Raw genomic sequence first — 27746 nt, 5'->3', positions numbered from 1 at the left:
TTAAAATATAATATTTTAAAAATCCCAGCACAGACCGGGCACATGTTACCTGGAGGCCTGAAGTACCAGTCATGTGTTAGTACATCACACAAACTGGACGACTCGGACAGCTCTAGAGGAAGCTGTCGAGACGGTGGGAAGAGACAGAGGGAAAGAGTGGGCAGGGAGGAGCTGCCCAAAGTCATAGACTAGAAGCCACACAGCTGGAATTCAAAGCCAGCCTCTGGCTCCAGTGCCCACCTCCCACCCTGGGGCCTCCTTGCTTCTGGGCTACTCTGTGTGGCTCCTGTGAGGTTCCATTTCCCTATCTCATGTGTTTCCTAATGGTAGAGACAAAGTCCTACTAGTCTAGGGGAGTCCCCTTGGTCACAGCATGTGACTGGCCCAATGGATGCTGCTCATAGCCCCAGGAATGGATGTCCATGGTGACTCTCCTAACCCAGAGACAGAAAACAGAAGCCCAAAGAAGCTGGTTTCTCTGCCAGCTAGGATGCGCTGGGGCCCTGGTATTCCAAAGAAACACACATCAAGCTGCAGTCTGGAATCCCCCTGGCCCCGGGCTTTCCAGCTCCTGAGTGACTTGGGTTATGACCACATCCTGCTGCTCTCCCAATTCTGATGGGGTGCAGGGGTGGGCACAGGGGGCAGGAGAGGAGAGAGGCAAAGGGGCGGGCAGGGTGGGGCTGCCAGCACCTCTTTAAGCTGGTTCCCCCCAGCTCAGCTTCGGAAACCGTCTCCTTGTCGTGGATCTTCTCACTGCGCGTCTGTCAAAGAAGAGACAGGAAGGGTCAACACTGCGCGTCTGTCAAAGAAGAGACAGGAAGGGTCAACTCTGGCCACCAGCATGCAGAAGAAGGTGACTAGAGGCCCTCCACACTTGACTTCTCATCTGAAGAGCAGCAATGACGTCAGCAATGATCCAGAACAACTGTTGGTCAAGTTTCTGGCAGCTCTGCATGTAACTTCCCCACCATAAGAATGTGACACACGCTGTGCTAACTGTACTGTCAACAGTGACCCCCCCCCAAAAAAAACCCCAAAAAGAAAAAAACAAGAAGGACTACTCATGGTGACTGCAGTGACCATGCAGCTACTGCCTGGGCTTGTCCATTCTGGTTCTAGAGGCACAATTCCCAGCACCTGCACCAGTTATCACAACTGCCTTCCTTGGCTGCCAGCCCTGGTGAGCCCCCCTTGAGATCCTCCCCCTCAGTTCCCCAGAATCAGTGTTCATTGTTTGCAATCAAGCCTCCTAAGTGGCGCCCCACTTCCTCTGGTGGTCATGAACTAGAGTGATGCAAATAGCCGTACACTGCCTTTGGTTACTCAGCAAGCTGCTCTCTGACAGTGCACCTGAGCCTTAAGTGCAGACTTCACCAATGTGATCTTACCGATCTCCACACCTGCTTTCCACAGACGCACAGGTGAAAGCAAGAGAGGCTGGGGGTTTCTCCCAGGCTTGGAATCACAACCCTGACAGAGGACGCTTCCCAAGTCCCAAACCTTGGGGAGGACCCATGAGGCATAGGGGCCCCAGGGCCTGAGATGCCTGAGGTGCAAGGCTATGTGACCTGTGGGATAGGGTTAACATCCTCCTATCACATCCCCACAAGCAAAGAATTTATGGCCCAGCCAGGAGCCCAGACAACACGGGTGACCCTCACCTCTTTCCAGCTGTTGTCCTGCTTCTCGAGGTCTGAGTGCTTCAGGACCCAGGGGTCGGCAGCCTTCTGCAGCTGAGCAAGGGCAAAGAGCACGCATCAGTGATGGGCATGAGTGAGCAGAGGCCCAGAGCAGGACCACATCCCGGGCTCTGCCCTGCAGCTGGGAGGAGCATCATGGGCCAGGAGCCAGAAAGTTCCTTCTAGAGGGTAGCAGCTCTGAGCTACCTGAGTTGGATTGGAAAATGATAATAAGAGCAATTTCTTGCAGGCATCCTGATGGATGTCATTATATCTAATAAGGTAACCATTATTGCTGTTAATTCATGCTGCAATTCATGGATCAGCTAGCTGAGTAGCACCTTAGTGTGCCTGGCCTGTGGGCCGATATGTTTCCCCAGGTATATTATGGAACTTATCTCATAATTTTAAAATCATTTAAAATATCCTATTGTTAATATAATAAAAAGAAACTGCTTTCCTACAGACAGGAATTTGGTTTGATGGTGCAAATGGATGCATCTGATCTGCTTTCCACATGGTACATGGAATGTTCTGGAATTCATGTTAGCGTGCCATCCTCCACTCACCATGCACAAGCTCTTTAGTGGGTATGACCCTCAGGGGATCTCTATCTCTGCAGGGAAGGAGTCAGGGCCCAGGAGTGGAACTTGCCAGATGTGAGAGTTCTGCTAGATTCCAGGCCTGTCCCTTACTCACTTTATGACTTTGGACATATCACTCTGCCTCAGTTTCCTCATCTGAAAAAGGGAGTTAGTGACTGTGACCTTGCAGGGCTGCTGGAGGATTAGAGACAGCAGTAGGAGAGGAAATGCAAATGATCATAATGATGCAGGCCCTCATCAGGAATCAGAGAAAGGCAAATTAAAACAGTAAGACAGCATTGTACATCTGGAGATAAACAGATGTTTCAAAATGGCAAAGATAAAGCAAAACAGGCCCTTCTCACTGTGCTCCCGGTGGAGTGCAACTGGGTGAAGCCTTTCTGGAAGGCTGGCTGGGCAGTTCCCATCAACTATAAATGCACATGCCCTTGAACACAGCAGTTTCACCTCTAGTGATCTATCCTATTGAAATGTTCACGCATGTGTGGAAAAAATGTGCACTGGGGTTATTCACTGGAGCACTACTTTAAATAGAGAAAAACTGGAAACAATCTAGATCTTGTCGATATGGAATACTAAATTCTGGTGTCCCCATGCTCGGAAGGTCAAGCAGCAGTCAGACGAGATGAGGCCTCCCCTAGCCTGTTTCGAACAGCTCTCCATGAAAGAGGCAAAGTGCAAATAATTTGTGCATTATGATTCGATTAATCAAAAATGGAAATGAAACTCTGAATATAAATTGTTTAAATATCAAGAAAGGGAGAGAATAGGCTTTGTAATATTTGGCCTCCTTTCCCTTTTCTTCTGTGGTACTAGGGATTGAACCCAGGGCCTCATGCCTGCTAAAGCATTCAACCACTGAACTACATCCACAACCCCCTCCCCCGGCTTTTTTTTTTTTTTTTTCTGGTACGAGAGATTGACCCAGGGCCGCTTGACCACTGAGCCACATCCCCAGCCCTATTTTGTATTTTATTTAGAGACGGGCTCACTGAGTTGCTTAGAGCCTTGCCCTTGCTGAGGCTGGCTTTGAACTTGTGATCCTCCTGCCTCAGCCTCCCAAGTGGCTGGGATACAGGGCTAGGCCACCACACACTGGGCAATATTCTTATATGAGGATGAAGTACTGAGTGCTGTAATTAAAATAAAAAAATAGAAGAAAAGAAAAAAGTCAAAACAAACAGTACACAGGATGACAGGTGTGCCGGGCACGTGACACGAAGCATAGAGGAGCTTACTGCTCACTGGCTGTTTTTCATCCCCCCCACCCCACCTCTCCACCCACCATTTTAGTCTAAGGACTGCAATTTCCCCATGGGAATCACTCTTACTCCTCCCTCTTGGTTCCTTGGTGTGGGGCACATGATTCACACCTGGCCAATCAGAAACTTGTGGGAAAGAAACCTTTCCAGTTGTGATTGCTAAACTGTAAGATACGCGCATAAAACTGAGAGTGGTCATATTTGGAAATAGCTTGCTTAAGAGTAAAGTGTACACAAGCTGGACACGGTGGCCTATGCCTATAATTCCAGCTACCAGAGGCTGAGGCAGGAGACTTACAAGTCTGAGGTCAGCCTTGGCGACTTAGCCAGACTGTGTTTCAAAGTAAAATTGAATAAAAGAGTAAAGCGGCTGGGTGTGGTGGCACATGCCTGCAATCCCAGCAGTTTGGGAGGTTGAGGCAGGAAGATTGCAAGTTTGACGCCAGCCTCAGGCAACTTAGTAAGACTCTAAGTAACTTTGCAAGACCCTGTCTCAAAATAAAATAAAACAAACAAAACCCCCCCAAAAAAACAGTCTGAGGTGGTGACTCAAAGGTTAAGTACCACTGGGTTCAATTCCTATTACCAAACAAAACAAAACCAGAGTAAAGCTAACAAGAGGGCTGCGATTGTGGCTCAGTGGTAGAGCGCTCACCCAGCACGGGTTGGACCAGGGTTCGATCCTCAGCACCACATAAAAATAAAGGCATTGTGTTGTGTCCATCTACTCTAAAAAATAAATATTTTTTTTAAAAAGCTAACAAGAGGAAAGCAGTCCTGAAAGACTGAGGCAGAGAGAGACCTAGATCTTACTGCAATCTCTAAACACAAGGTTCCAGCTATATCTCAAAGAGATTCTAGACTTCATTGTCTGAGCACCTGGATCCAGCTATACCTGAAGGAGATGCTACCCATGAACTTATCCTACAGTGACTCTCCCTTGTGGTTCAAATCAGCCTAAGCTGGGGCCAGCCTCACCTGGCTCAGGCGGTTCTGCAGCTCCTTCACCTGCTGCTCCACCTGCTGCTTCTCACCCTGCAGCCGCTCCACCAGCTGCAGCTTCTCCTGGCTCCAGTTGCGCTCGCTGATTTGCAGTTGCCGTGTCAGCTCCATGACTGCGCTGTAGGACTCGGCCAGGAGGTGCTGCTGCTCCTCTCGTTCCCTCTGCAGGGCCGCCTTCCACTCAGGCCCTGCCCGCTCCCCGGGCCCCTTCCCGGCCTTCAGCTCCATCTGTGGGTGGGAGCAGTCTGGGCAGCAGGCACCTCGGACCCCTCTACTCTCCCTCCTCCCTTCTTGGGCACCAGCAGGGGAAGGGGAGAGAGGCTCCTTGGGGGCCATCCACTGGGAAACCTTCGGTGACCTCCCCCTCACAACCAGCCCTCCTCGCAGGACGGTGTGGAGCTCTTCCCACCAGCCAAGCTGCACTGTGGGGTTTTCAGTCATTTTCTCTGCAATTTAACTACCACTTCATGTTTTTCAGAGGAAGAGGTTCTAAGGGGGTCAAGTCAGTTTTGTCCCAGGTCACGTAGCCGGTTCCTAGTTATCGCTTGTCACGGTATTTATCTACTCTTAGGTACAGTGCAGGTTCTGGTTAATGGGGTTGTGTTTTAGCTCCACTCCTGGAAAGCTGAACCTCACCTGTCCCTCATGGGCCTTGCATGGGGACATGCACACATATGCACATAAGCAGAAATCACTCTGCATGATGCCTTTCTTGGCCTCAGACCTCAGGGTGGCAGGATGATGCACACCTGTATCCAGCTCATGATTCAATGCCTCCCACCTGCCAGGCTATGGTCAGGGAGTCGAGCCCTGGAATGGCTGAGCTTGGGGACACAGCAGAGCAAAGGACACTGGAATATGCAGATGAGCAGGAGCTGGGAGGTCTGCAGGAGGCCTAGGAGGGATCAGAGGGCCCAGGAAGAAGTCAGGAGTCGGGGTGCAAGGTCAGGTCTGCCCTGGGTGATACAAGACAGGGACTCAACCTCTCTGTGCCTGTTTTGTCATGTGTCCTGCAGAGATCATCTGAGTACCACCTCCCAGAGGTGGCAATGCCCAGGAAGTCGGCCTGCAACAGGGACAGGGTGGAGGAAGAGGGAGCCCAGCCCCACACTGTGGAGTCAGAGCATTCTCTCCAGGTGGGAGGCCCACCCTTCTCATTTTTCAGACCATAGTAGGGCAGCAACTTGTCCCCACACACAAAGCAGATACCCAAATCCCAGGGATCCTATTTAAGTTCCTTTGGTCCAGCTGGGCTGTTGTAGGGGAGGCTCCCACTTTGAGTGGAGGGAGCAAACCACAGCCAGGTATCAGGGGTCCCCTCAGGTAGCAAATAAGGACAGCAGCAATGAGAGACCAGGCATTGCAGGGACCGCACTGGGTACAAATCAGGCATGTCACCCGGGAGCCGAGGGGCAGAGGTGCCTGCCAATCTTCCATCTTCCTTCCCTGGCCCACTGACCCCTGAACCCCACTATCTTGGTCCCCGTGCTGGATGATTCTAGGTAAGCCTCTGTCCTCTCTGGGTGACAAGTGAAGGGAGGAGCTCCTGTCCCTCCAGGAGGTGGCTTGGGCGTCCTGTTCCAGACCTGACAGCTGTGGGCTTGGCTGAGGACAAGAGGCAGAAGACGTGTCTGGGGAGGGCTCACCTGGGTGGCGTGGCCCTTGAGCTCCGCCCGCTCTGTCTCCCAGGTGGCCTTGGCCTTGGCAAACTGCTGCTGAAGCTCGGTGAGACCCCGGCGCTCATCGCGGAGCAGCCAGCACAGCTCCTTCAGCGTCACCTTCATGTCGGCCAGGGTCTTGATGTACTCGTTGGGCTGCAGACAGGGAAGGCCTGGGTTAGCAGCGTGGGAGGTGGGAAGGAACCCAGCTGGGGGCTCCCTGGGCTTCCAGCAGGTCTCCTCCAGGATGAGCCCAGCCCTGGCTCCCTCCTGTGCAGACGTGAGTCCCGGCCTCACAGGAACAAAGACTCCCAAAGTCACAATAGTAACTATTCCACCTAAATTGAGCTGAAAAATCTGGCCTCCTCGAGGTTCTGCAGCCTCTAGCCTCACTTGGGATTTGCCTCTCTGACCCACTGGAGGCCTCCTCCCTAACTGTGCTGACCCAATTCCAAATCTTCTTTCTTAGGCCCATGACCCCATTTCCCACCCATACCCAGCTCACTGTGTGTGGCTCTAGAAGTCTGAATCTCCTCTCTGATATGTGGTTGGATCAGAGAGTTCTTAGTCCCAGACCATAAAGACCCCTCTTTTATTTATTTTATTTGTTTACATGGTGCTGAGGATCAAACCCAGTGCCTCACAGGTGCTAGGCAAGTGCCCTACCACTGAGCCCCAGCCCCAGCCCCAAGGCCCCTCCTCATAGGAGCTGAGCTTGAGAGCTTTACCCCATTATATACCTCCCAAGCCACAGCCAATTCCAGAACACCTTGCCACACCTCTACACACACAGTTCTATGTGTTTAGAGTGACTTCTCTCCGTTCTCTAGTAGGCAACCTGCTATTCATCCTTCAAAACCCACCATTCATAACCCCTTTTCTGTGATAATATCCTCTTTTGCTCCAAATAGAACTAATTAGTCTCTTGCTTGTGACCCCATGGTCCACCACCTGCCTTCTGTCACTGCCCTGGAATGATCTGTGTGCCACAAAGGATAGAGAACAGGAGGGCAGTGACCAGGCAAGAACAACCTTTGCAGCTCTAGTGTCCAGTGCAGGGCTGAAGTCAGAGGAAGTGATAGAAAGTGATTATTTTGTTTATTTATTTGTATGCAGGGCTGAGGGCCACACCCAGTGCCTCACACCCAGGGCCTCACACATGCTGGGCAAGTGCTCTACCACTGAGCCTCAGCCACATCCTGGAAAGGGATATTGAATGGGCAAAGGAACAGAGCCGGGAAGGGCTGAGAACGCACCGTGTTCTGGGTCCAGCCGTCTCCCACACAGGCCTTGTTATCAGAATGCTGGGCGCTGATCTCCTCCTCCTCTACCAGCAGGTACAGCTCTTTCATGCTGTTCACCTGTTGGTAAAAACCACACTCAACCAGGGGTGGGAGGATGTCCTCACTGACTTCCCAGACCTTAACTTTGATCTCTGGGCACCGTCCAGGCCAAGCAGCATGACCCATAATATCTTTTCTGCCCCAAGGACCATGAAGCATCCTGAAGAGTTACTCAGAAATAACCACGGTGACTGGGGCAGCTGGAGCCACGCTGCACAGCTGCAGGGGCACCGTTCACAGGGCATACAAGGGCGTGGCTCCGCCTGGCACCCTCTGAGCACAAGATGCTTGGTGGGAGGGTGTCAAGGAGAAGCAGGGAGACCAGATAGGAGGCAAGGGCCAGAATTCAGGCAGGAAGTGACTAGATACCTAGTCTTTTGATGATCTACACATACACGGGGTACAACCTGTTCTCTGGAATCCTTGGGGCCAGGTGTGTGTCTGTTTTTATTTTTCTTCTTTTTTGGTGCTGGGGATGGAACCCAGGGCCTTGCTCGTTCTAAGAACACACTCTACCACTGGGCTACACCCCAGCCTTCAGGTGTGCTGAGAACTGAGAATGTTTCAGGATCTAGAAAGATCTAACGTGTCCTACATGTATTATGTCACAGCCCCAGTAGGGACTGGAGCACACTGATTTCCCCTACAAACATGTGAATATGAACATGAAGTGCTATGTCCCTCGCCTCCAATGTTCCTTTTCCCTACCTTCCCGAGGCCCAAGCCTAACCATACCTCCAAGAAGTCATCCCCCTCGTTGGGCAAGACCTTGCCCTGCCGCCAGCGCTTCAGGAACCACCTGAGCTTCATGAAGAGCAGCAGGAAGTTGTGCTTGAACTGCTGGGACTCTTGCACCAGCATGTTTTTCTCCTGGCTCCAGAATTTCTGCTCCAGCCGCCTCTGGAGGCTCAGACTCTGCAGTTCAAACTCCCGCCTCAGCAGCGCCCTCTGCTGGTCCTCCTTCAGCTGCCGGGGACAGGAGATTGAGCAAGGCCAGTTCAGGGTCCCACCACTCCCAGCCCACTCCAGGCCCAGGTCAAGGGCAGGGGGAGAACTGGGTGGGTCTGTTGGTGATCCCTGCCAGAAATTCCACCACAAGCAACTCATTTTATCCATGGAAGAGTAACTCATAAAAGCAACAGCAACCCAGGGGAGGAGCAGGGATTTAAACCAGCATGGTCCAACTAAAAAACCCTCCTCATCATTCCCTGAGCACCTGTGGAGCACTGGATGTTTCTCCTGAACTCTCACGCTGAACAAGGAATCTGTGGGGGTGTGCGATAATGACAGGGAGGGGTGACCCAGGGAGGACAAAGGGCATCCTGGGGCCCAGGAAGGCTGAGGAATATGAAATACTCATGCTGGGTCGTGGTGAAGAGAGCCAGAGCCCTGGGTTAGAATCCCAGCACCACTTTACCCTGCACAGGCCTGGATAAAGCGTTTCCACTCTCTGGGCCCCAGTTTCCCCATAGGTAAAATGGGGGGACACCTTCTGGGGGAAGTCACAGGATTAAAGCACAGAAGGTATGGAAAGTGTGTTACATGGTCTGGCTACAGTCAGGGCTTCACAAATGCTGTCAACAAACTACCACCCTGATTACCAGCCAGGCCCAAAGCAGGCATTTCCCATTTCACAGATGGGAAAGAGGGCTTGAGAGGAAACAGAACTGGCCCAAGGTCACACAGGCAGCCAACAACACACCCAGGACTCCAGCCCAGCTCAGCTGATGTTCAATCACAAGCAGGAATTGCCCTGGCAGGGGACCAGGCCTGGAAGACTTGAGTTTCCTCTGACCATCTCATCTTCTGAGGACCTATGGACCCCCAAAGACCCCGCCTTCAAGTTTGTGGTGCTAGGGATGGAACCCAGGGTCTCACTCATGCTAGGCACGTGATCTACCACTGAGCCATGCCCAAGCCCCTCGGCCTTCAGTGCTGGGAGCAGATAGAGTAGGTGCAGGAAGACCGGACACCGCCCACCTGGACCATTTTCTGGTTGAAGCTGTCAGCCTCCTCCTTCCGTAGCTGCCGCTCCTGGGAGAGCTGCTCCTGCAAGCCCCGGAGGCTATCATGGGCCTCGGCCAGCACCAGCTGCAGCTCCTTGATCTAGGATGAAGATGGGATGGGGACACGGATGAGGAGGGAGAGGGCACAGGCTGTGGTCACAGATCAATGTGCTGGGGAGCAACAGAAAGCAGGACCTGAATGGTCCTAAAGTACAGATCAGGCACAAGGGCTGTCCCTACCTCAGTGGGTTATTGAGGCAATTAAATGAAACAGTACAAAGCAAATCTAGTTACCATTAGATACATTTTTTACTCTGAAATTTATTTGAAAAAAAATAATATATTATGAAAGTTAAGTTTGATTCACGAAGATGTTCATTGTATCAATGTTTCTTTCTTATTTATTTTTGAGATAGGGTTTCACTCTTGCCCAGGCTGGCCTTGAACTCCTGGGCTCAAGGGATTCTCCTGTCTCAGATTCCCAAGTAGCTGGGACTACACACCACTGTGCCCAGCTAGCTCATTGTTTATAAGTTTAGAAATGACTTAAATCATAAGTGCTGGGGATTAAAATGTGTTTAATGGGTGTGTGTGTGTGTGTGTGTGTGTGTGATATACACACACACACACACACACACACTGTTCTTTATTATATGTATTATATGTATTTTATTATGTTGTAATAGATAGGTACATTCACTCTAAAAGTAAATGGTGGCTCACTACATGATTTTGTAATTCTGACTTTTCTTCTTTATATCTTTATGCAATGCTGCTCAGAGATTTTGTTGTAGTTATTTGTTATTTACAACAACTATGCAATAAGATCTTAAGAAAAAGATGAGATTTTTACATTTTGTGGGGAAATGGTATTTAGAAGTCTTTGCAGCTGAACAGGCAAAACTAGTCTATTCTTTTAGAAGTCCAGATGGTGAGTAGAAGGGAACACAAGGGGGGAATTTCTGGGGGTGGGTCATGCTGTTTATTGATCCTGGTGCTGATTACACAGGGGTGTTCAGTTTGTGGAAATTATCTGAGCTTTTAATATGCGCACTTCTCCTCCCTTCCACCCCCCCCCCCCTTCCTTCCTTCCTTGCAGTGCTGAAAATTAAATCCAGGGCCTTGTGCATGTGAGGCAAGTACTCAACCACGGAGCTACACTCCAACACTCATTTTCTCCCCCTTTTTGCTAGGTTATTAGGAAGCTCAGACCACATCACTAAAAGAGTTTGCTCCTTAGCTTCAAGGGAGCTTCTTCTGTACAGTTGCAGGCAAGCCTTCCTGGACCACAAAGCTGTCTTCCCAAGGATGCTCACAAAAAAAGCATGCTCAGGCTGTGCTACCCTCCTGAGCATGTGCTAAGTCTCCATGTGCAATAGTCCCAGGGATTCCCAGCCCAGCCCACATGACCTTCTCCTACTTCAGGTTCATTAACAAATGCTGAAGAGGCTTATGTGTAGGATAAGGAGGGGACTCAGGAACACTCAGAGTTCCTCAAGAATCAGGGAATCCTAGCAATTCTTTTTCTTTTCTTTTCTTTTAATAATATTTTTTAGTTGTAGATGGACACCATTTATTTATTTATTTATTTATTTATTTATCTTTATGTGGTGCTGAGGATTGAACCCAGGGCCTCACACATACTAGGCAAGTGTCCTGCCACTGAGCCACAGCCACAACCCCGACTTAGCAATTCTAACCCTCCTGTGTTAGAGGTGGGAAAGCTGAGAGACTAGAGAGTAGGATTGTGTCCAGGGTCACACAGTCACACTGGCAGAACCAAGACTTACACTCTGGTCCCTGGATCCCAAGCAGTATATCATCATTCTCATGCTCATCCTCACCCAGGCACCAGGCCTTAAATTAAGACTTTTCACATATTTAATCCTTTCAACCACCTATGAGGTTTATAGATGACAGCTCACAATCAGGGAGGTAAAGTGACTTATCCAAGATCTCACAGCTGGTACACGGTGGATCCACAATTTGAATCCAAACAGCCCGATGATGGAGATTGTTGCCTCCCAGCTACATAGATTAGTAGTTCCATCAAATAACATAAATTCCCAGTGGGATTTAGAACAGGAAAAAAAAAATTCTTTAGATGAGCTTTTAAACTTCCTTCGACTAGGCCAAGAAAATGGCCCAAATTTCCTTATTTTCCTTTTTTCCCTGGCTGCCAGGAAGTTGGAAATTAAGGGAATGCTCAAAACCTGCTTCTTCACTCTCCGAGAATCTCTGCTTGGGGAGGCCCCAGCCACCTCCTCGCACCCGGCCTCCCGCTCCACTAGGCCTAGACCCACCTCAGAGGCATAGGAATCATTGTCTTCAGCTCGATAAGGCCTGAAGCTCCTGGGATCAGGTTTGGAGTCCAGGTCACCCGTGCGGAAGGCCTCTCGGATCCTGGGCTCCCATTCTGGCAGATCCCTGAAGTCAGACGGCTGCACCAGAGGCACAGGCAGAAGAGAACAAAGACAACCATGGGGAGAAGCCCACGGGGTGCCAGAAATGGCTCCACCCCAGGGCTCTGGGCTCCAGAAGAGGCTATGGCTACCCACAGGAGGGCAGGATCCAGGTATTCACCTTGCCAGCCAGGCCAGCCACTGTCACTCAGTGAATGTTTATTAAAAAGATGAATGAGTAGATAAGCGGGAAGTGAAAATACTAATGTGATGGAAGTCGGCTTGGTGCACAAACCTTCTGAAACAGCTCCAACTGTCCTACCAGTGTGGTCCCAGCTTACTCCTACTTCAAGAAAAACCAAGAGGGAGACTCAACAGGGGGCCATCTGTTTGCCTTAAAAAGCCAGATCAAGCAGATAGACAGGACCTGAGTTACAGAAATCATGGCACAGCATCATTGTGTGGTTGTTAGAAAGAGCTGAATCTCACTCAGCCAGGCACACCTGTAATCCCAGAGGCTTGGGAGGCTGAGGCAGGAGGATCTCGAGTTCAAAGGCTGGCTTTGAATTCGCAATCTTCCTGCCTCAGCAATGGCGAGGTGCTAAGCAACTCAGTGAGCCCCTGTCTCTAAATAAAATACAAAAAAGGGATGGGGATGTGGCTCAGTGGTCAAGTGCCCCTGAATTCAATCCTTAGTAACAAAGGGGAAAAAAAAAAAGATACCAGAAAGAATTGAATCTCTCTGCATGACAAGAAAAGACCCCTGCAGGGCTCTCAGGATGTGATCTCACCTCCCAACACCCTCTGTAGACCAGCCCCATTCCTCTTTGCTCAATTTCTTATACCAGGACATACCAGCTCTGGTCTGAGAAGCCCTGAGGGTCTAGGTCAAGTTCCTCGACCACATACCTTCCCTTCAGATTCCCCTTCTCAGTTTGTAATTTCACATTCACTGTCTTTCTTTCTTTTCTTTTTCTTCTTCTTTTTTTTTTTTTTTTTTGTTGTTGTTTGTTTATTTTTTGTTTTGGAATGCTGGAGTGAACCCAGGGCCTCAAACATGCTAGGAAAGTGTTCTACCACTGAGCCACAACCCCAGCCAAGTGTGGCAGAGGCTACCATACTGGACAGCACCCCTCTGGACCTTTAACAGTGGTCTCAGTAGGAAATGGGAGGCTGTGGGGGGAGGTTTCTATCTTTTCATCTCTGATGCTTCTGAAACTCTTTGAATGTTTATGTATTACTTTTGCAATAATGCTTTTTTGTTTGGACAAAATGCCCTTGCTATTTTAATTTTTCTAAGTAGTATCTTATGGACATGAAGGCTGGAAGCTAGTCACTGTTAGAAAACTAAGTTTCTTGCCTTTGCATGGGAACTGGTCAAAGACTTTAAAAAAATAACAATACTTGGTTTAAAATACAAAATTACTAAAGAAATAAGAAAAGGCAACCAGAAAAAAAAAGGCCTTAGAATCAATTTCTATCCTTAGTAAATGAATGATTTATGTTCTACTCAATCAATGGGCTTATATTTAGTAATAAAAATAAATACAAGTTTCCTCCAGGCAACAATGTGGAGGGAAAGAAGCCAGGCACAGGTAAGTTTGTATTATGTGATTGAATTTATACACAGTTCAAGGACAGCAGACAAACCTAAATCAAGAGAGGGGTTGGCCTAGTGCCTGGGACTGTAGCTCAGTGGTACAGCACTCTGCCTAGTGTGCATGAAGCCCTGGGTTCAATTACCAGTGCCACACACACACAAAAAGAGCAGGGGCAGTGACTAGAGGGGGTGAGAAGGGGCTACTGGGGAGCTGGTCACACTCAAGAAGGTTCACTGTGGAAAGTTCATAAAGATGCTGCACTTAATTCTGTACCCTTCTCTCGTGTTATGATTCAGTACAAAACTTCTATGAAATAAGAGCGACAGGACCTGTGATTGGACATCTTACCTGAAAGTCCGAGGCAAGGTCTTTGGCCAGAATGATCTCCTTGGAGGGTCCCTGGGAGCCCAGGGTGGGCAGCGGAGAGAAGGGCTCTGGCTGCTCCTTGCCAGAGCCCCCGAGGACGGCGTCTGCCTTCCGCGTGAAGGCGTTGAGCTCCTGCTGCAGCATGCTCAGCCGCACCAGGATGGCGTGCATGAGCTTAGCGTCCCTGGGGCCCTCGCTGTTATCCGGGGCCTCGTGCAGCCTGAAGTCAGCACATTCGTTGTCCAGACAGAGCCGAAGGCCCGCAGAGAAGCCATTGGCATCGGCCACTAGGACGTCGATGGCTTTACTGACCAGGACCGCCTGCTCCCTCAGCCCAGGCAGCGCCTCGGCCTCCCGGGCTCTGCAGAGTCGGGCTGCTTGGGGCTCGTGCGCCTCGCCCAGGGGAGCGGGCACACACTGCGCAGAGTCCCCCGCCTCGGCGTCGGTCTCCAGCATGGGCCGCGTGCTCTGGCAGGAGGCGAGATCGCAGCGCTGGAGGTTGGAAAGGAGCACGCGGTTCTCATACTGCAGCTTCTTGACCTTGCCGCTGAGCTCGCCGATCTGCAGCTTGGCGGCCGCCAGCTCCTCCTGCGAGGGCTCGCTCAGCACCGAGCAGCTGTCCTCCGACAGCGTCACGTCCAGCTCGTGCTCCGAGCGGTACTTGGCCAGCTCGCTCAGCAGCAGCTTGTTCTGGTCCTCGAGCTCTGCTGAGGAGCGCCGCAACAGCTCCGCCTCCTCCTCCACAAACTGCAGATGTCGCCGCAGCTCTGCCAGGCTCTCCCCGCACTCACTGCCGCCCAGGGCAGAGAAGGCCAGCCGAGCCTCCGGCCCCCCGCAGCTGCCACTGTGATCCTTCATATCGTCCATCTCGGCCCGCAGGCCCCGGTTCTCCACCTCCAGCTCCACGATGCGGCGACTCAGCAGGTTGGCCTCCTCCTCCACCAGTTTCAGGTGCACCTTCAACTCGGTCTCCCGCGAGTGCGGAGCATCCGCCAGCTCCTCAGCCGACAGGGCAGCGTCCAGGTCCCCATAGAGGGAGCGGTACTTGAGCAGCTCCTCCTTCATGCTGTCGTTCTCCTTGGCGAGCTTGGTGAGCTTCTTGCACATGAGGGCCGACTCTTCCTTCGCAAAGTGCAGCTGACACTTCAGATCTGCGCTGTCCTCCTGGGACCGGATGGGCACGGGGACAGACATGACCCAGGAAAATTAGTGTTGGCTTGGTACTAGCCACTGCATTTGGGGGAGCACTGAGTATGTGCTGGGAACACAGGATGGGTCAGACACAGCCTGAGAGAGAAGGAACTGGGGGGTCAGAGGAAGCAGAGAGGGGACATTGATGTTGCAGCAAGAATGGAACACCACCCAGTCTGGGAGTCTGGGAGCAGGTGACATTCTGACACCATTCCTACTAGTTTCCCCATGTGTAAAATGGGGCAGTCCCACTCCCCTCCTCCTGCAGCCATGGAGAGGATTAGATGATAATATGTGATCCTGGCAATCCAGTACCACTAGCAGCTAACAGAATTCTTTCTGTGCCTGGCCTGCACAACAAAGAGCACTCTAAGTCATACAACTAACCCACAAGATAGGGACAGATGAGAAAATGAAGGCCCGAAAGTTGAAGCAATCACCCTGACAACATAGGAATCAAGTGGCAGAGTCAAGGTTGAAGGCCTTTGGTTCTAGACCTTTGGATCTGGTCACTGCACTCACTATTGGGTGACTCAGTCTGCTGGGCCTGGGGGAGTCTGAGCATGTAAGAACCATGGGCTGGGAGTATGGTCTTGGGAAGTAAGGTGGGCCGTGAGGCCAAGAAAACAAACAAGGGTAGCATGGGGTAGAAGGTGGAGAGGGCTGGGCACCTCAGAGACTCCCCAGGCCTCTCCAGTTAGGCTCACACCTTCTGACTACAACCTGCCTGTGGGGGCTGCCGGCAGTACCTGAGCCGAAGGCTTCTTGTCTGTCTTCCCCAGGGAGCGGGTTCCTCTTTTCTTCAAGGAATGCTGGAAAGAGAGAAAAAGTAAGAACTAACACCCCCCATGGGTGATGTAAATCCAAAGAGCAGTCACAAGGCCAGGGATCACATTAAGGGCCCCACCCTAGCCCAGTCACATCCAGGCCTTGACCTGCACCTGCTGCTGAGCCAGAGGGGTCCTCAAGACCATCCAGTAGGCTATAAATGACAGATAGACCAGATATACTCAAGGAGATGACTCTGAACACACTTGCCAGGGCTCCCTCCCCTCTGCTACCCCGACATTGTGATCCAGTTAGCCTGGCCCAAGACCTGGAAATCTGAGTTTCTGTTCTTGTCTTTCGCTCATTCATCAGACATTTCCTAAGCCCCTGTCATATGCCAGGCCCAGTTAGAAGCACCTACCATGTGCCAGACACAATTAGAGGACACAGCAGTGAACGAGACAGATAAGGAACAGGGAAGATGCTGTGGTGGCCTGCCCAGACCCCCCACTTTAGGACAGAGACATTCATTCCCCCAGATAAGACATCTAAGTTGATGGTCCCTACCGGCTATGACTACTGAGAGCCACCTTGTCCAAGGTCATGTGCCCTCCCTAACTGAAGCCCACATCCAAAGACTGGTCCATGCCCCTTGCCTCAACTCCAAAGGGCCATGCAACCTCCAGAGCATCCCATGGGGCGGGCTGAGGCTGTGAGTCAACTTCTACCTCTGCCTCACTCCTGCTGGTATAGCCAAGGACTCGTCCCTAAACCTCTGCATGCCCATCTCCACCCCACAGGGAATCCCATCTTCATGGAACTGACATCTTGTGGAAGTTTGAATTCAGAATGAACACTAATAAATTAAATGAATACGGGTGAAAAATTAAAAATTACAAAGGAGACTTGGAAATTATCATGAGAGAATGATAATAAGGATTCAAAACTCCAAGAGCATTTATTGGGGGGGGGAATTGGTATACTTGCCTATACAAGCAAATTCTACATGGAAAAAAAAAACAAAGTAAGCTAAGTGAAATATAAATGACCAACTGAAAATAAAGATTTGCAGTTGATGACACCAATAAAGGGCTGATACCCTAAATATGAGTTCCATAAACAGTGAACAAAAGACCAACAAATCAGGCTGGGGATATAGCTCAGTTGGTAGAGTGCTTGCCTCACATGCACAAGGCCCTGGGTTCAATCCCCAGCATCACAAAAAAAAAAAAAAAAAAAAAAAGAAAAAGAAAAAGAAAAAGACCAAGAAACTTACAGGAAAATGCGTTGGACATATGAGCAAGGGCTCACAGGAAAAGAAAACCAAATGGATGCCAACCATGTGAAAATGCTCATCCCTACCCATGATGGAGAAATGCAAATAAAAACACACAAGGTGCATTTCTCACCTATCAGACTGGCCAAAATCCAGACCACCTGAGAATACATTTCTATTGGTGAGGCTGTGATGAAAAAGGAATGCTCATCTATTGCTGGCAAGATTGCACAGGGCACAAGCTCTATAGAGCAGAATTTGAGGAAATGCTACGATCCTCATTACTGAAGTTCCTCACTGTTTAAAAAAAGCCATTCAATGAGATGCATGCTTCCACTGAACACTTCCTCCCAAGAGAAGGGTGATTCATGCTGGCGGTGTTTGAAACCACACTTCAGTTGTTTTGGACTTTTCCAGCCCGGCTGGTATACTGGGTTTCTGAAAATGCTCCCAGGTGATTTGGATACATGCACACACCCTTACCTCTCACACCTCATCTCTGAATATGAGAGTCACTGGGCTAACCCAAAATTAGTATACTTGACTATACCCCATTTTACTGAAAGTGAGAGGGGGCAGGGACTTGTCCCAGGTCTCACAGCAAATCCATATCCAACCAGGGATCAATACTTGGCATAGCTCTTGATCAATTTCCAAAGAGAAAATGTGCCTTTAATGAGGGCCAGAGTGTCGCTAACACAGTGGCTGGGGACACATCAGGACCATCTAGGGGACTTACAGACAAATACTGATGCCCTAGATGCCACCCCCAAAGATTCTGATAAAATTGGTCTGGGGTTAAGTCTCAGGCATATTTAAAAGTTGTTTTAAATAACTTTCCAGGTGATTCTGAGGTGCAGGAGGCGCATGGAGAGGAGCTCTGGAGAGGCTGTTAAGTCTATCTTAAAACCAATCAGATCCTAGAGACCCTTTGGAATGCAAATGAGGCAGGAAGTCAGAGGCTGATCTTCAGATGCAGACTGGTACCAAGAGCAGGGGCCAGCGTGAGAAGAGATGGCCTGGGCCTTTCAGAAAGGAGAAAAAGAGGGGTCGGGGTTGGCGGCCACAAAACAAATCCTTCCACAAGAGCCAGGGTACCAGGTCGGGGGTCCCAGAGAGAGAGACCTGTATAGCATGGGAGGGTGGGGGTTCTGGGTCAGACCTTAGGATGGAGAACAGTCTTCTGGATTTTTTTTTTCCTTTAAAAAAATGTTATTTTTAACAAAATCAATTAATATACAAAAATACATCACTGTAAGAAATGTATGCCAAGCAGATAAAGCCACAGTGCCCCTTTTCACACCCCCCAGCATGCCTCCCCTCCCTGAGGGCCCCTGCTGGCTGGTCTTGGGGAGCTCCTTTGAGACCTTTGGCTCTGTGTTTAAAGCACTAAAATAGATGGTGCTGTTTTAGACTTTCTTTCCTTCCTAAGTTTATTTGATTCTGTGATCTTTGCTTTTTATAATAAGCACATAGGCAGAACAAAACCCCAAAACACCTAGCATTAAAAAAAAAAGTTCATATCCATGCTACATGATGCTGTATGTTACAGAAAGTATATGCAATATAATCCCATCTTTATTTAAAAAACAAAACAAAAGAGAAATGTGCATTGTCTGAATAGAGAGAAAGAGCTAGAAAGATCCTAAGCAAACTGCTAATCCTGGGTTTAGCTGAGGAGTGGAATGGAGGGAGTCGGTTAGGGAGGGCTTCTTTTATTAGTTCTATCATTTTTGAATAGATGCCACATTCATGGGGCTCAAAATTCAAAGAGTACAAAGAGCAATACAGGGAGCCCAGCCCCCTGTTCTGCCCCCAGGCAGTCAATGTAACCAGAACCTGCTGTAGCTCCCTGAGAGGTATGCCAGGTATGTGTTAATGTGCTTCCTGACCCACTGTGCTCCACTGAATTTATATTATTTTTACATAAAACACACATACATACATATACATTAAGATACGTGAGAATGTATACGTAGAAAAACTTATTGGAAGTATTTGTGTCTCCCACCCAAATAGAAATGCCCTCTGGATATTGGCTGATGGGTGAATTTTTTTGTCTTAAGGCTTATTATATTTTCTAATCTTTCTCTGTTAAGTGCACAGCACTACCAGTGGGGGAAAGGGAAATGTTATAACGTGTTTTTTAAGTGTACTTTGCCCAAGAAATTGTTGAACCTCTTTCCAGCAGGCAAAGAAAGGCTCCAGGAGGGCTCTGGCTAGAACCTGTCCAGAAAGGAGGGAGGAGGCTCAACAGCTGCCATCTCAGGACTAGAGGGGCTCCAGCCACCCCTGCTTGGAACCTACCTCCCCACCCCACCCAACCACACCACTGGGCTCCCACACTGCCCTGCAGCTCCACAGGGAAAACAAGGCAGGCTCAGAGCACACCAAGACCTCCCTCCCCACTGAGGGCAGCAGCTGGCCAGGCGCTGGGGGCTGTGCGCCCCTCATGGGAGCCAGGGTCTGTCAGAGCCTCTTTGTGGAGCCCGTAGGGGTGGAACCAGTCCCTTCCCAAGAGGCAGATGTTCTGGCCCTGGGCCCTTGGAGGCGGGGACAGGACACCAAAGAGATTGCAGCCGCAAAGCCCAGGAAAGACACGGCCTGAGGGCATACTCTCTGGCCTGGCAGGCAACAGGCCCTCCCCATCCATGAGCAACTCACAAGGCCGCCTCAGAGCAGCCAGGGTGGCGCCTCCAAGCATCCCTGACCACTCCTAGTAGGAGTCCCCTTGCAGGCCAGCACAGGGAGCTAACTGAGTGCAGCCCTGGAGGGGCCTCTGCTCCAGCTTCCACACTGACAAGACTCAAAAGGAAAACCTTCCAAGGGACAGAGTGGAGCCCTGCCACCCAAGGGACAGAGTGGAGCCCTGCCACCCAAGGGACAGAGTGGAGCCCTGCCATCCAAGGGACAGAGTGGAACCCTGCCACCCAAGGGACAGAGTGGAGCACTGCTACCCAAGGGACAGAGTGGAGCCCTGCCACCCAAGGGACAGAGTGGAGCACTGCTACCCAAGGGACAGAGTGGAGCCCTGCCACCCAAGGGACAGAGTGGAGCACTGCTACCCAAGGGACAGAGTGGAGCACTGCCACCCAAGGGACAGAGTGGAGCGCAGCCAAGACAGCTGGACAGATGTTCACCAGACATGGGGAGGGGGATATACAGAAAGGTCTCCCTGAAAACAGACTTCTGTGTGCACAAAGTTTACTCGAGAGGGACCTGGGGTGGGAGGTTTACCTCAAAGGCTGAGGCATTTTTCTCCAGAATGGCGGAAACAGCCAGGCAGACAGGCTGTGTGGGCCCTGTTAGTGGAAGATCTTTAGGGGAGAAAACGGAGGTTTAGATCGGAGCCCCAAATCCAGTACCAGCGGGGCAGATAGTGACAACTGCAGGTGATGGTTTGCAGTGTAGCTGCTCTACCGTGGCACCTGGAGCCCCACCGGGAAAGCTCTCCGGAGAGGCAGTGGAAATGTATTGATTCAACTAAGGCAAAGGGGTCTCCAGGTCCAGAATCAGCACAGTGCTTGCGACGGTGCCGATAATAATGCAGACTTAACAGATTCCACTCTGTGCTAAGCACTTTACCAGCCCATCTCATTTCATCCTCACAAACACCTCTGAGAGTAAGGATTCATATTCCCATTTTAAAAATAAACAAACTGAGGACCGGGGCATTTATGCGATTTGCCCAAGGTTACAGTTAATCATAATAAGTGGCAAAGCCAGGATGCAAGCCCAGGCCTGTGTGGTTCCAAGTCCAGGTTTGCCCTGCAGCACACTGCCCAGGCTAGATTGCCTCAGATAGCAGCAGAATCAAGATTCAAACACAAGCAATCTGACGCCATGGTCAGCGCCCTTCCTACCCTATCAAGTGGGAAATCCACAAGAGGAATCTGTGCCAGAGATTTTTAAAGGTTCTGGAAACATAAGTGCATCCTGGGAAAGCCACTGGAGGGGCTCAGGAGGCATGGGGCATCACCCGAGGAGTCAGTGTGGATTTGGGAGACATACAGGTGGGGGGTTCAAATCCCATCTCTGACTTTCCCCAATCCCATCCAAATACAGCAACTGGACTCCTAGGTATGTACCCAAGAGAATTCAAAAAACATATTTCTAGACACTGGAACATGAATGTTCACACTAGCATTATTTATAATAGCCAAAAAGTGGAAACAATCCAAATGTCCACAGATGATAAATGAACAAATATAATGCTGTCTAGCCATACAATGGCTTAATCAGCCATAAACAAGAATGATGTCCTGAATCAGGCTTCAACATGGATGGCTAAACCTTGGAAGCCTTATGCTAAGTAAAAGACGCCTGTCACCAAAGATCACATACTGCATGATTCCATTTGAATGAAATATCCAGAATGGGCAGATCCAAAGGGACAGAAAGTGGATTAGCTGTTGCCAGGGGCCAGAGGGAAGAGCGGGAGTGACTGCTAAAGGTATGGGGCTGTTTTGGAGGGTAATGGAAACCTTCTGGAACTAGGTCATGGTACAATATCGTGAACACATTAAAATGGTGAACTGTATGTTCTGTGGATTAAATCACAACTTAAAAATTGTCAAGAAAAGACAAGTGCCTATAAAATGGGACAATGCCCTGGGGCTGCGTGGGGAGTGGGGGGGTTAAACGCCGAAGACTCACATTCGATGCTGGGAGCGGTGCCTGGTACGGGAAGCGCTCAGACACAGCAGCTATGGTCTAACAAATGGCGTCAACACTGATCCTGGCTTTCTGCCTTCGACCCAGGGAGGGGGAGTGATACTGAGGCTGCTGTTACGACTTGAGCAGCAGCCCAGCTGGGCCACAGTGCCACCGCAGAGCACAGGGAAGGCATGCCACCCTCCCTTCTCTCTCTCCAAGAGCTGTCTCCATGGCAACTGCATCGGCTCAGGCCAGGGGCTCCCCATTCCCAGTCGGGTGACAGCAGCGCCTCAGCAACCTGTCAGGATAGCAAAGGCAGATCTCTACGATGGGACTGCAGCTCCCGCAGAACTGCTAAGGGACCCTCGTCGCCATAGAAACCATGTCAGGAAGGAGAGGGAGGAGGAAGAGGACAAACAACAAATCAACACAGGCTCCTGCCTCCTGCAGGCGATGCTGAGACACCACGGGCACATGCTGACGTCCGCCTCAGAGGCGGAGAACAGTGTTTCCTCAGCACCTCCTCCGGGCCAGGCTCCACACAGGGCTCTTTATGTTCACAATTTTTAATTCAAATTTCACAAATAATACCCAAGCACATCCGTCCCTCTCTTTCTTCTCCGTTTGTTTGAAACGAGGTTTTGCTATGTGGCCCAGGCTGATCTGCAACTCTTGGTCCCAAGTGATCCTCCTGCCTCAGCGTCCCTTATCCCTGAGACTGCACCTGGCCTAAGTACATCCTTATTATTAAACAAAACAAAACAAAAACCTAATGTGGGCTGGGGTCACAGCTCAGTGGCTCAGTTTGATCTTCAGCACCAAAAACCCAAACTGTAGAATTAATAGAATAGGCTGGGCACATCTGTGATGCCAGCAGCTTGGGAGATGGGAACAGGAGGAGAGGGTTCAAATTAATAAAAAATAAAATAGAAAAGGGCTGGAAATGGAGCTCAGTGCCCTGGGTTCAATCCCCAGTACCACCCAAAAAATAAAAATAAAAACAAAATAACAGGATAAAAAGCAGAAGTCAGGTTATCTCTCCTGCTCCCTCCATTTCTGCCTCCTCAGACAAGCCGGTCTTCCTTCCTCCAGACTTTGGCTACACATTTGTACATAGGTAGGCACGTAGACTTCAGAACTACTCTGGTGTGTATGGCTTTCCAAAATAACTAGTAGGATCACACAAAATATGCAGTTCTACAACTTTCATTTCCTGCTAATAATATCTCTTGGAGATCTTTCTATATCAGTGTGTGTATATATATATATGTGTGTGTGTGTGTGTATGTGTGTGTGTGTGTGTATGCATATATGCACTTTCTTTTTTATTTTACTGTGGTCAAGGATACATAATACAAAATTTATTATCTTAACCATTTTTTAGCTGTAGATGGACATAATACCTTTTTTAAATATTTATTTTTTAGTTATAGTTGGACATAATACCTTTATTTTATTTATTTATTTATGTGGTGCTGAGGATCGAACCCAGGGCCTCACACATGCTAGGCAAGCGCTCTACTGCTGAGCCACAACCCCAGCCCCTACAATACCTTTATTTTACTTAACTGTTTTTATGCAGTGCTGAGGATCAAACCACCGAGTGCCTCACGCATGTGAAGCAAGTGCTCTGCCACTGAGCTATAATCCCAGCCCTTAACCATTTTTTTATTGTGGTAAAATATACATAAATGAAATTTACCATTTTTAATTTTTTTGGCCTTTTTTATACTGGGAAATCAAACCCAGGGCCTTGTACATGCTAAGCACATACTTAACACTGAGTTATACTCCTAGACGTAACCCTTTTTAAAAAATCTTAATAAGGGGCTGGGGCTATAGCTCAGTGGTAGAATGCTCGCCTAGCATGCACAAGGTACCGGGTTCAATCCTCAGCATCACATAAATGTAAAATAAAGATATTGTATCCACCTAAAGCTTAAGAATAAATATCTTTTAAAAAATCTTAATAATAATTCCTCAGCGCCCCCCCCCCCAGGCCTTGGTAACCTCTATTTACTTTCTATCTCTATGAGTTGGACTACTCTAGGGATCTCGTATAAGTCGAACCATACTATATGTGTTCTTTTATGTCTAGCTTATTTCACCTAGCATGATGTTTTCAAGGCTTATCCATGTTGTACCACGTGTCAGTACTTCACTTATTCTTTTTTTTTTTCTTTTAGCTGTAGATGGACACAATTATCTTTATTTGTTTATTTATTTTTATGTGGTGCTGAGGATCAAACCCAGGGCCTCACACCTGCAAGGCAAGCGCTCTACCACTGAGCTACAGCCACAGACCCACTCTTTCTTTTTTCTTTTTTTTTTTTAGTTTTTTGGCGGACACAGCATCTTTGTTTGTATGTGGTGCTGAGGATCGAACCTGGGCCGCACGCACACCAGGCGAGCGCGCTACTGCTTGAGCCACATCCCCAGCCCCCTCTTTCTTTTTCTTTTAACCAAATATATATTTAGTTGTTGATGGACCTTATTTTATTCATTTATTTATATGTGGTGCTGAGGATCGAACCCAGGGCCTCATATAAGCTAGGCAAGTGCTCTACCACTGAGCCCCAGCCCCAGCCCCATTCATTCTTCAGGTTGAACAATATTCACTATCTATCAACACACACACAGAGAGTTTGCTTATTCATTCGTCTGTTAGTGGGCATTTGGGTTGCATGAGTCTTTTGGCTATTATAAATAATGCTATTATGAATGTGGGATATAAATATCTATTCAAATCCCTGTTTTTAACTCTTTGGTGTACATCCCAGCATTGGAATCACTGGATCATACAATAATTCTACATTTAATTTTCCAAGGCTCTGCCACATTACCTTCTTCTGTGTTACTCAATCTGGGGTTTTTTGGGTGCTGGGGATTGAACCTAGGGACTCACACATGATAAGTACATCGAGGGCACATGCCAGTAGACTTAGCTACTCAGCAGGCTAAAGGAGGAGGACCACTTGAGCCAGGAGTTCAAGGCCAGCCTGGGCAACAATAAGAGTGCCCATCTCAAAAAAAAAAAAAAAAAAGCTTAATAACTATACACTTTACCACTACCCTCTGGTTACTCAATCTTATTAATGATCCAAAACAAAACAACCTCACAGACTGGGTACTATTATCAACCTGACATTCAAAGGAAGAAAAGGACTTGGAGGGGAAGTAGCTTCTGGTTTGCAGCATGTCTCTGCTAAGGAAAGGCTGGGTGAACTCTGCAAGCAGGTCCTCTGTGGGCCTCAGTTTCCTCACCTGAACAACAGGAACAGACTGAGTTCTAAGGTGTTTTGTGAAACTGTCTCTTTCCCCTTTTCACCATCAAGGCGGCAGAAACCAGTGTGAGGATGTTGCCCAGCACCATGGGCCAGGCCATGGAGCACAGGAGGCTGCAGGAAGGGAGAAGCCTCTCTCTCCCCAGCCCTGATAGCAAATGCCTCCTCTCCACACAGAGAAGGCACTAGAGCATCACACCACTGTAAAGGCAGCTGAAGGACTGTTCTGTCCTCAGGTTTGTCACTCAGTCCTGGACGGCTGGCACGGTCCGCTCTGGGGAAGCAGGCACGCAGAGCCTACCTGCCCCGGAAGAACCTGCGAGTCTAGGATACCTCCTGGGCAGCCAACCAGCTGAGGCCCAGCTGAACATCTGGGACACAGGCCACCCTGGACGCTGAGCACAGGCCCCTGGAACCAGGAGGACTCCAGTCTGAGCATTCCCCAAGCTGATGGTTTCCTAATGGCATTCTGCAGAGCCCCCCTGGGTCCTGCCAGACCTTGAGGACGCCCCTCTCTCAGGAGCTGCTTGCTCATCCTTAAAATGGATCACAACCTTGTTGGTCCTTTACAAAAATGTTGAGATAAACTGTCTGGCATGATGCCTAACACACATCAGGAGAGGGTCTACCAGGAGGAGGGCCTGCCATGGGCAAAGTTGGAGAGGATGGTGCCTAGGATCACATTCAGGAAGCATCTAGTACCCAAAGATAGCGGCCCAAGTCCCAGGCCCAGCACCCACCCCACACCCAATGGCAGCAGCCGGCAGTCCCTAAAAGATCTCCACACCAGCTAACCCAGTTGGCTCACAATGATGAGGGCACCACTGCCCCATTTCACAGATGAGGACACTGAGGCACAAAGCCCAGGTCCCACGCTGGGCATGGTAGCATGTGCTTCCCATGAACCCTACCGGAGGCAGTGGGGTGACCATCTCTCATGTTGTCCTGGGAACTCCTTGAGGACAGGACAGGGTATGTATCTTGTTCACTGTTGTATCATTGGGGTCTAATGCACAGTGCACACAGTAGGTGCTAAGAAAATGCATTCAAGAGGGATGAATGAACAAGCAACCCAGCTAGGGAGGCCGAACCATGCCCGTTTCCCACAATCAGAGAGACACCAGCTAGGTGGGCTGCATGTGCCCGCTGGCCCAGTCAGCACAGCCCTGAGGCAGCACAACCTCACCTCTCTGGGTCGCTCCAGCTCCGTCTGCAGCACCTGCTTGGCCAGCTCGGTCTCGATGAGCCGCTGCCGGAGCTCCTCGTTCTCCTCCTCCAGCCGTGCTCGCTTCTTCTCCACCACCTCGAGCTCCTTGTGCAGCCGCATGGAGATGTCCTTAGAGACCTGGTCCGGGGGTGAGGAGAAGGGTGTGAGCTGGCTCCGGCCCCACACCACTGACAGCTGCAGGCATGTCCCCGTCTCATCAGTCCCACTTAGCAGATGAGGAAACTGAGGCACCAAGAGGTCAAAAAATTCACCAGGTGTTCTGCATCCAGGAGGCAACAGACTGAAACCTCAAAACCAGATGCCCCCTGCTCCCAATGTGCTGTCCCCAAAGCTGCAACAATCCCATGTGTTCTTAGGAATGCCTTTCCACTTATGTGGGGGCTTTTTATGCTTCTCAGAACCTCACCAAGCCACCCCTGGCCCGTCCTCTCAAGGGCCTATGGTGGAGCCCAAGCTTACCTTCAGCAGGGAGTAAGCCAGAGTGGAAGCCCAGAGCAAGGTGGGTGATGTGTGGTCCTGGGCAAGGCATTTCCCATCACTGAGACTCAGTCTCCTGCACTATAAATTGGGTACAGCCATAATAGGACCAACCTCATGAGCCTGACAGGAGGAGCATGTCAGCCACTGCACACGAAGCCTCAGCCCAGGGCTGCCACAGTGAGAGCTGGGTGAGTCGTGGCTGCTGTTCTGAGGAGCTAATGTCCAGAGAGACGCATGACTTACTGGAGGTCACCGTGACCCCGAGGCCTGTATCCAACTGTCTAGGATATAGAACAAGCCCGAAATGACAAAGGTTAGGCAGACGTCCAAGTCATCCCTACACAAGGAGCTGAAAGAGCTGCAGTCTCCCACCCTGGCTCCAGGACTCTGCAAGCAATAGCACCCTGTTTCCTAAAAGATGTTCTCGGTCCTGTCCCCTCCACTGGCTGAGTGCAGGAGGCCAGGGAAGGAGGCCTGGGGGGAATGAGAGTTTTTTGAGCTGGTAAAGTACATCTCGACTCCATTCCCAGGTGGGCTGGGCACTCCATTAGTCAAACATCTACTGGGTGCCAGACTCGTTCTCCTCCACCCCAGTCCTGTTGCCATGTCACAGATGAGGAAACTAAAGCTCAGAGTGGAAGTGGCCTGCTCACGGTTCCACGCAGCAGGTGTGGGCCGAGCTGAGCTGGGAGTCTGTCTGGCCTCCATGCATTGTTAGACAGAGGAGCCAGTGCAGCCAGGGCTCCGCCGGGGAAATGAAGGCTTTGCCAGCAGGACCTACTCACGGGGCCAAGAGCCCAGCACCCCATGCCCGCCAGTATCGGAAGTGACCATGACGCCTCTTCCCTGCCGGAAGGGAAGGGGGCCCTCCCTGGCTTCACCCTCTGCCTGGGCCCAAGCCCAGCTCAGCACAGACCCCTTGGCAATGTGCAGGGC

At 50.0% G+C, this 27746-nt stretch overlaps 1 protein-coding gene across 4 annotated transcripts in view; it reads right to left on the bottom strand.

Annotated features, from left to right (window-relative positions):
* MTCL2 (microtubule crosslinking factor 2) overlaps positions 1 to 27746 on the bottom strand; it is a 351820-nt gene that overhangs the window by 298883 nt on the left and 25191 nt on the right. For 3 of the 4 annotated variants that reach the window (XR_014021738.1, XM_081292491.1, XM_081292493.1), the window contains exons 3-13: positions 26289 to 26447; positions 15868 to 15930; positions 13910 to 15091; positions 11862 to 11999; positions 9533 to 9658; positions 8288 to 8518; positions 7466 to 7570; positions 6198 to 6365; positions 4528 to 4779; positions 1665 to 1736; positions 694 to 764 (exon numbers count right to left, since the gene is read on the bottom strand). Coding sequence is in view for 3 of the 4 variants with exons in the window: in XM_081292491.1 (XP_081148617.1) it covers positions 694 to 764; positions 1665 to 1736; positions 4528 to 4779; positions 6198 to 6365; positions 7466 to 7570; positions 8288 to 8518; positions 9533 to 9658; positions 11862 to 11999; positions 13910 to 15091; positions 15868 to 15930; positions 26289 to 26447 (2567 nt within the window). In the remaining variant the exon portion in view is untranslated. The remainder of the gene's footprint in view (positions 1 to 693; positions 765 to 1664; positions 1737 to 4527; positions 4780 to 6197; positions 6366 to 7465; positions 7571 to 8287; positions 8519 to 9532; positions 9659 to 11861; positions 12000 to 13909; positions 15092 to 15867; positions 15931 to 26288; positions 26448 to 27746) is intronic. The other variant, XM_081292492.1, reaches the window with a different exon arrangement.

The sequence above is a fragment of the Spermophilus citellus genome (assembly GCF_964194105.1).
Source record: "Spermophilus citellus genome assembly, chromosome: 4".
NCBI lineage: Eukaryota > Metazoa > Chordata > Mammalia > Rodentia > Sciuridae > Spermophilus > Spermophilus citellus.
The sequence above is the reverse complement of the archived record's forward strand: the minus strand, read 5'-3'. Positions and strand labels throughout refer to the sequence as shown.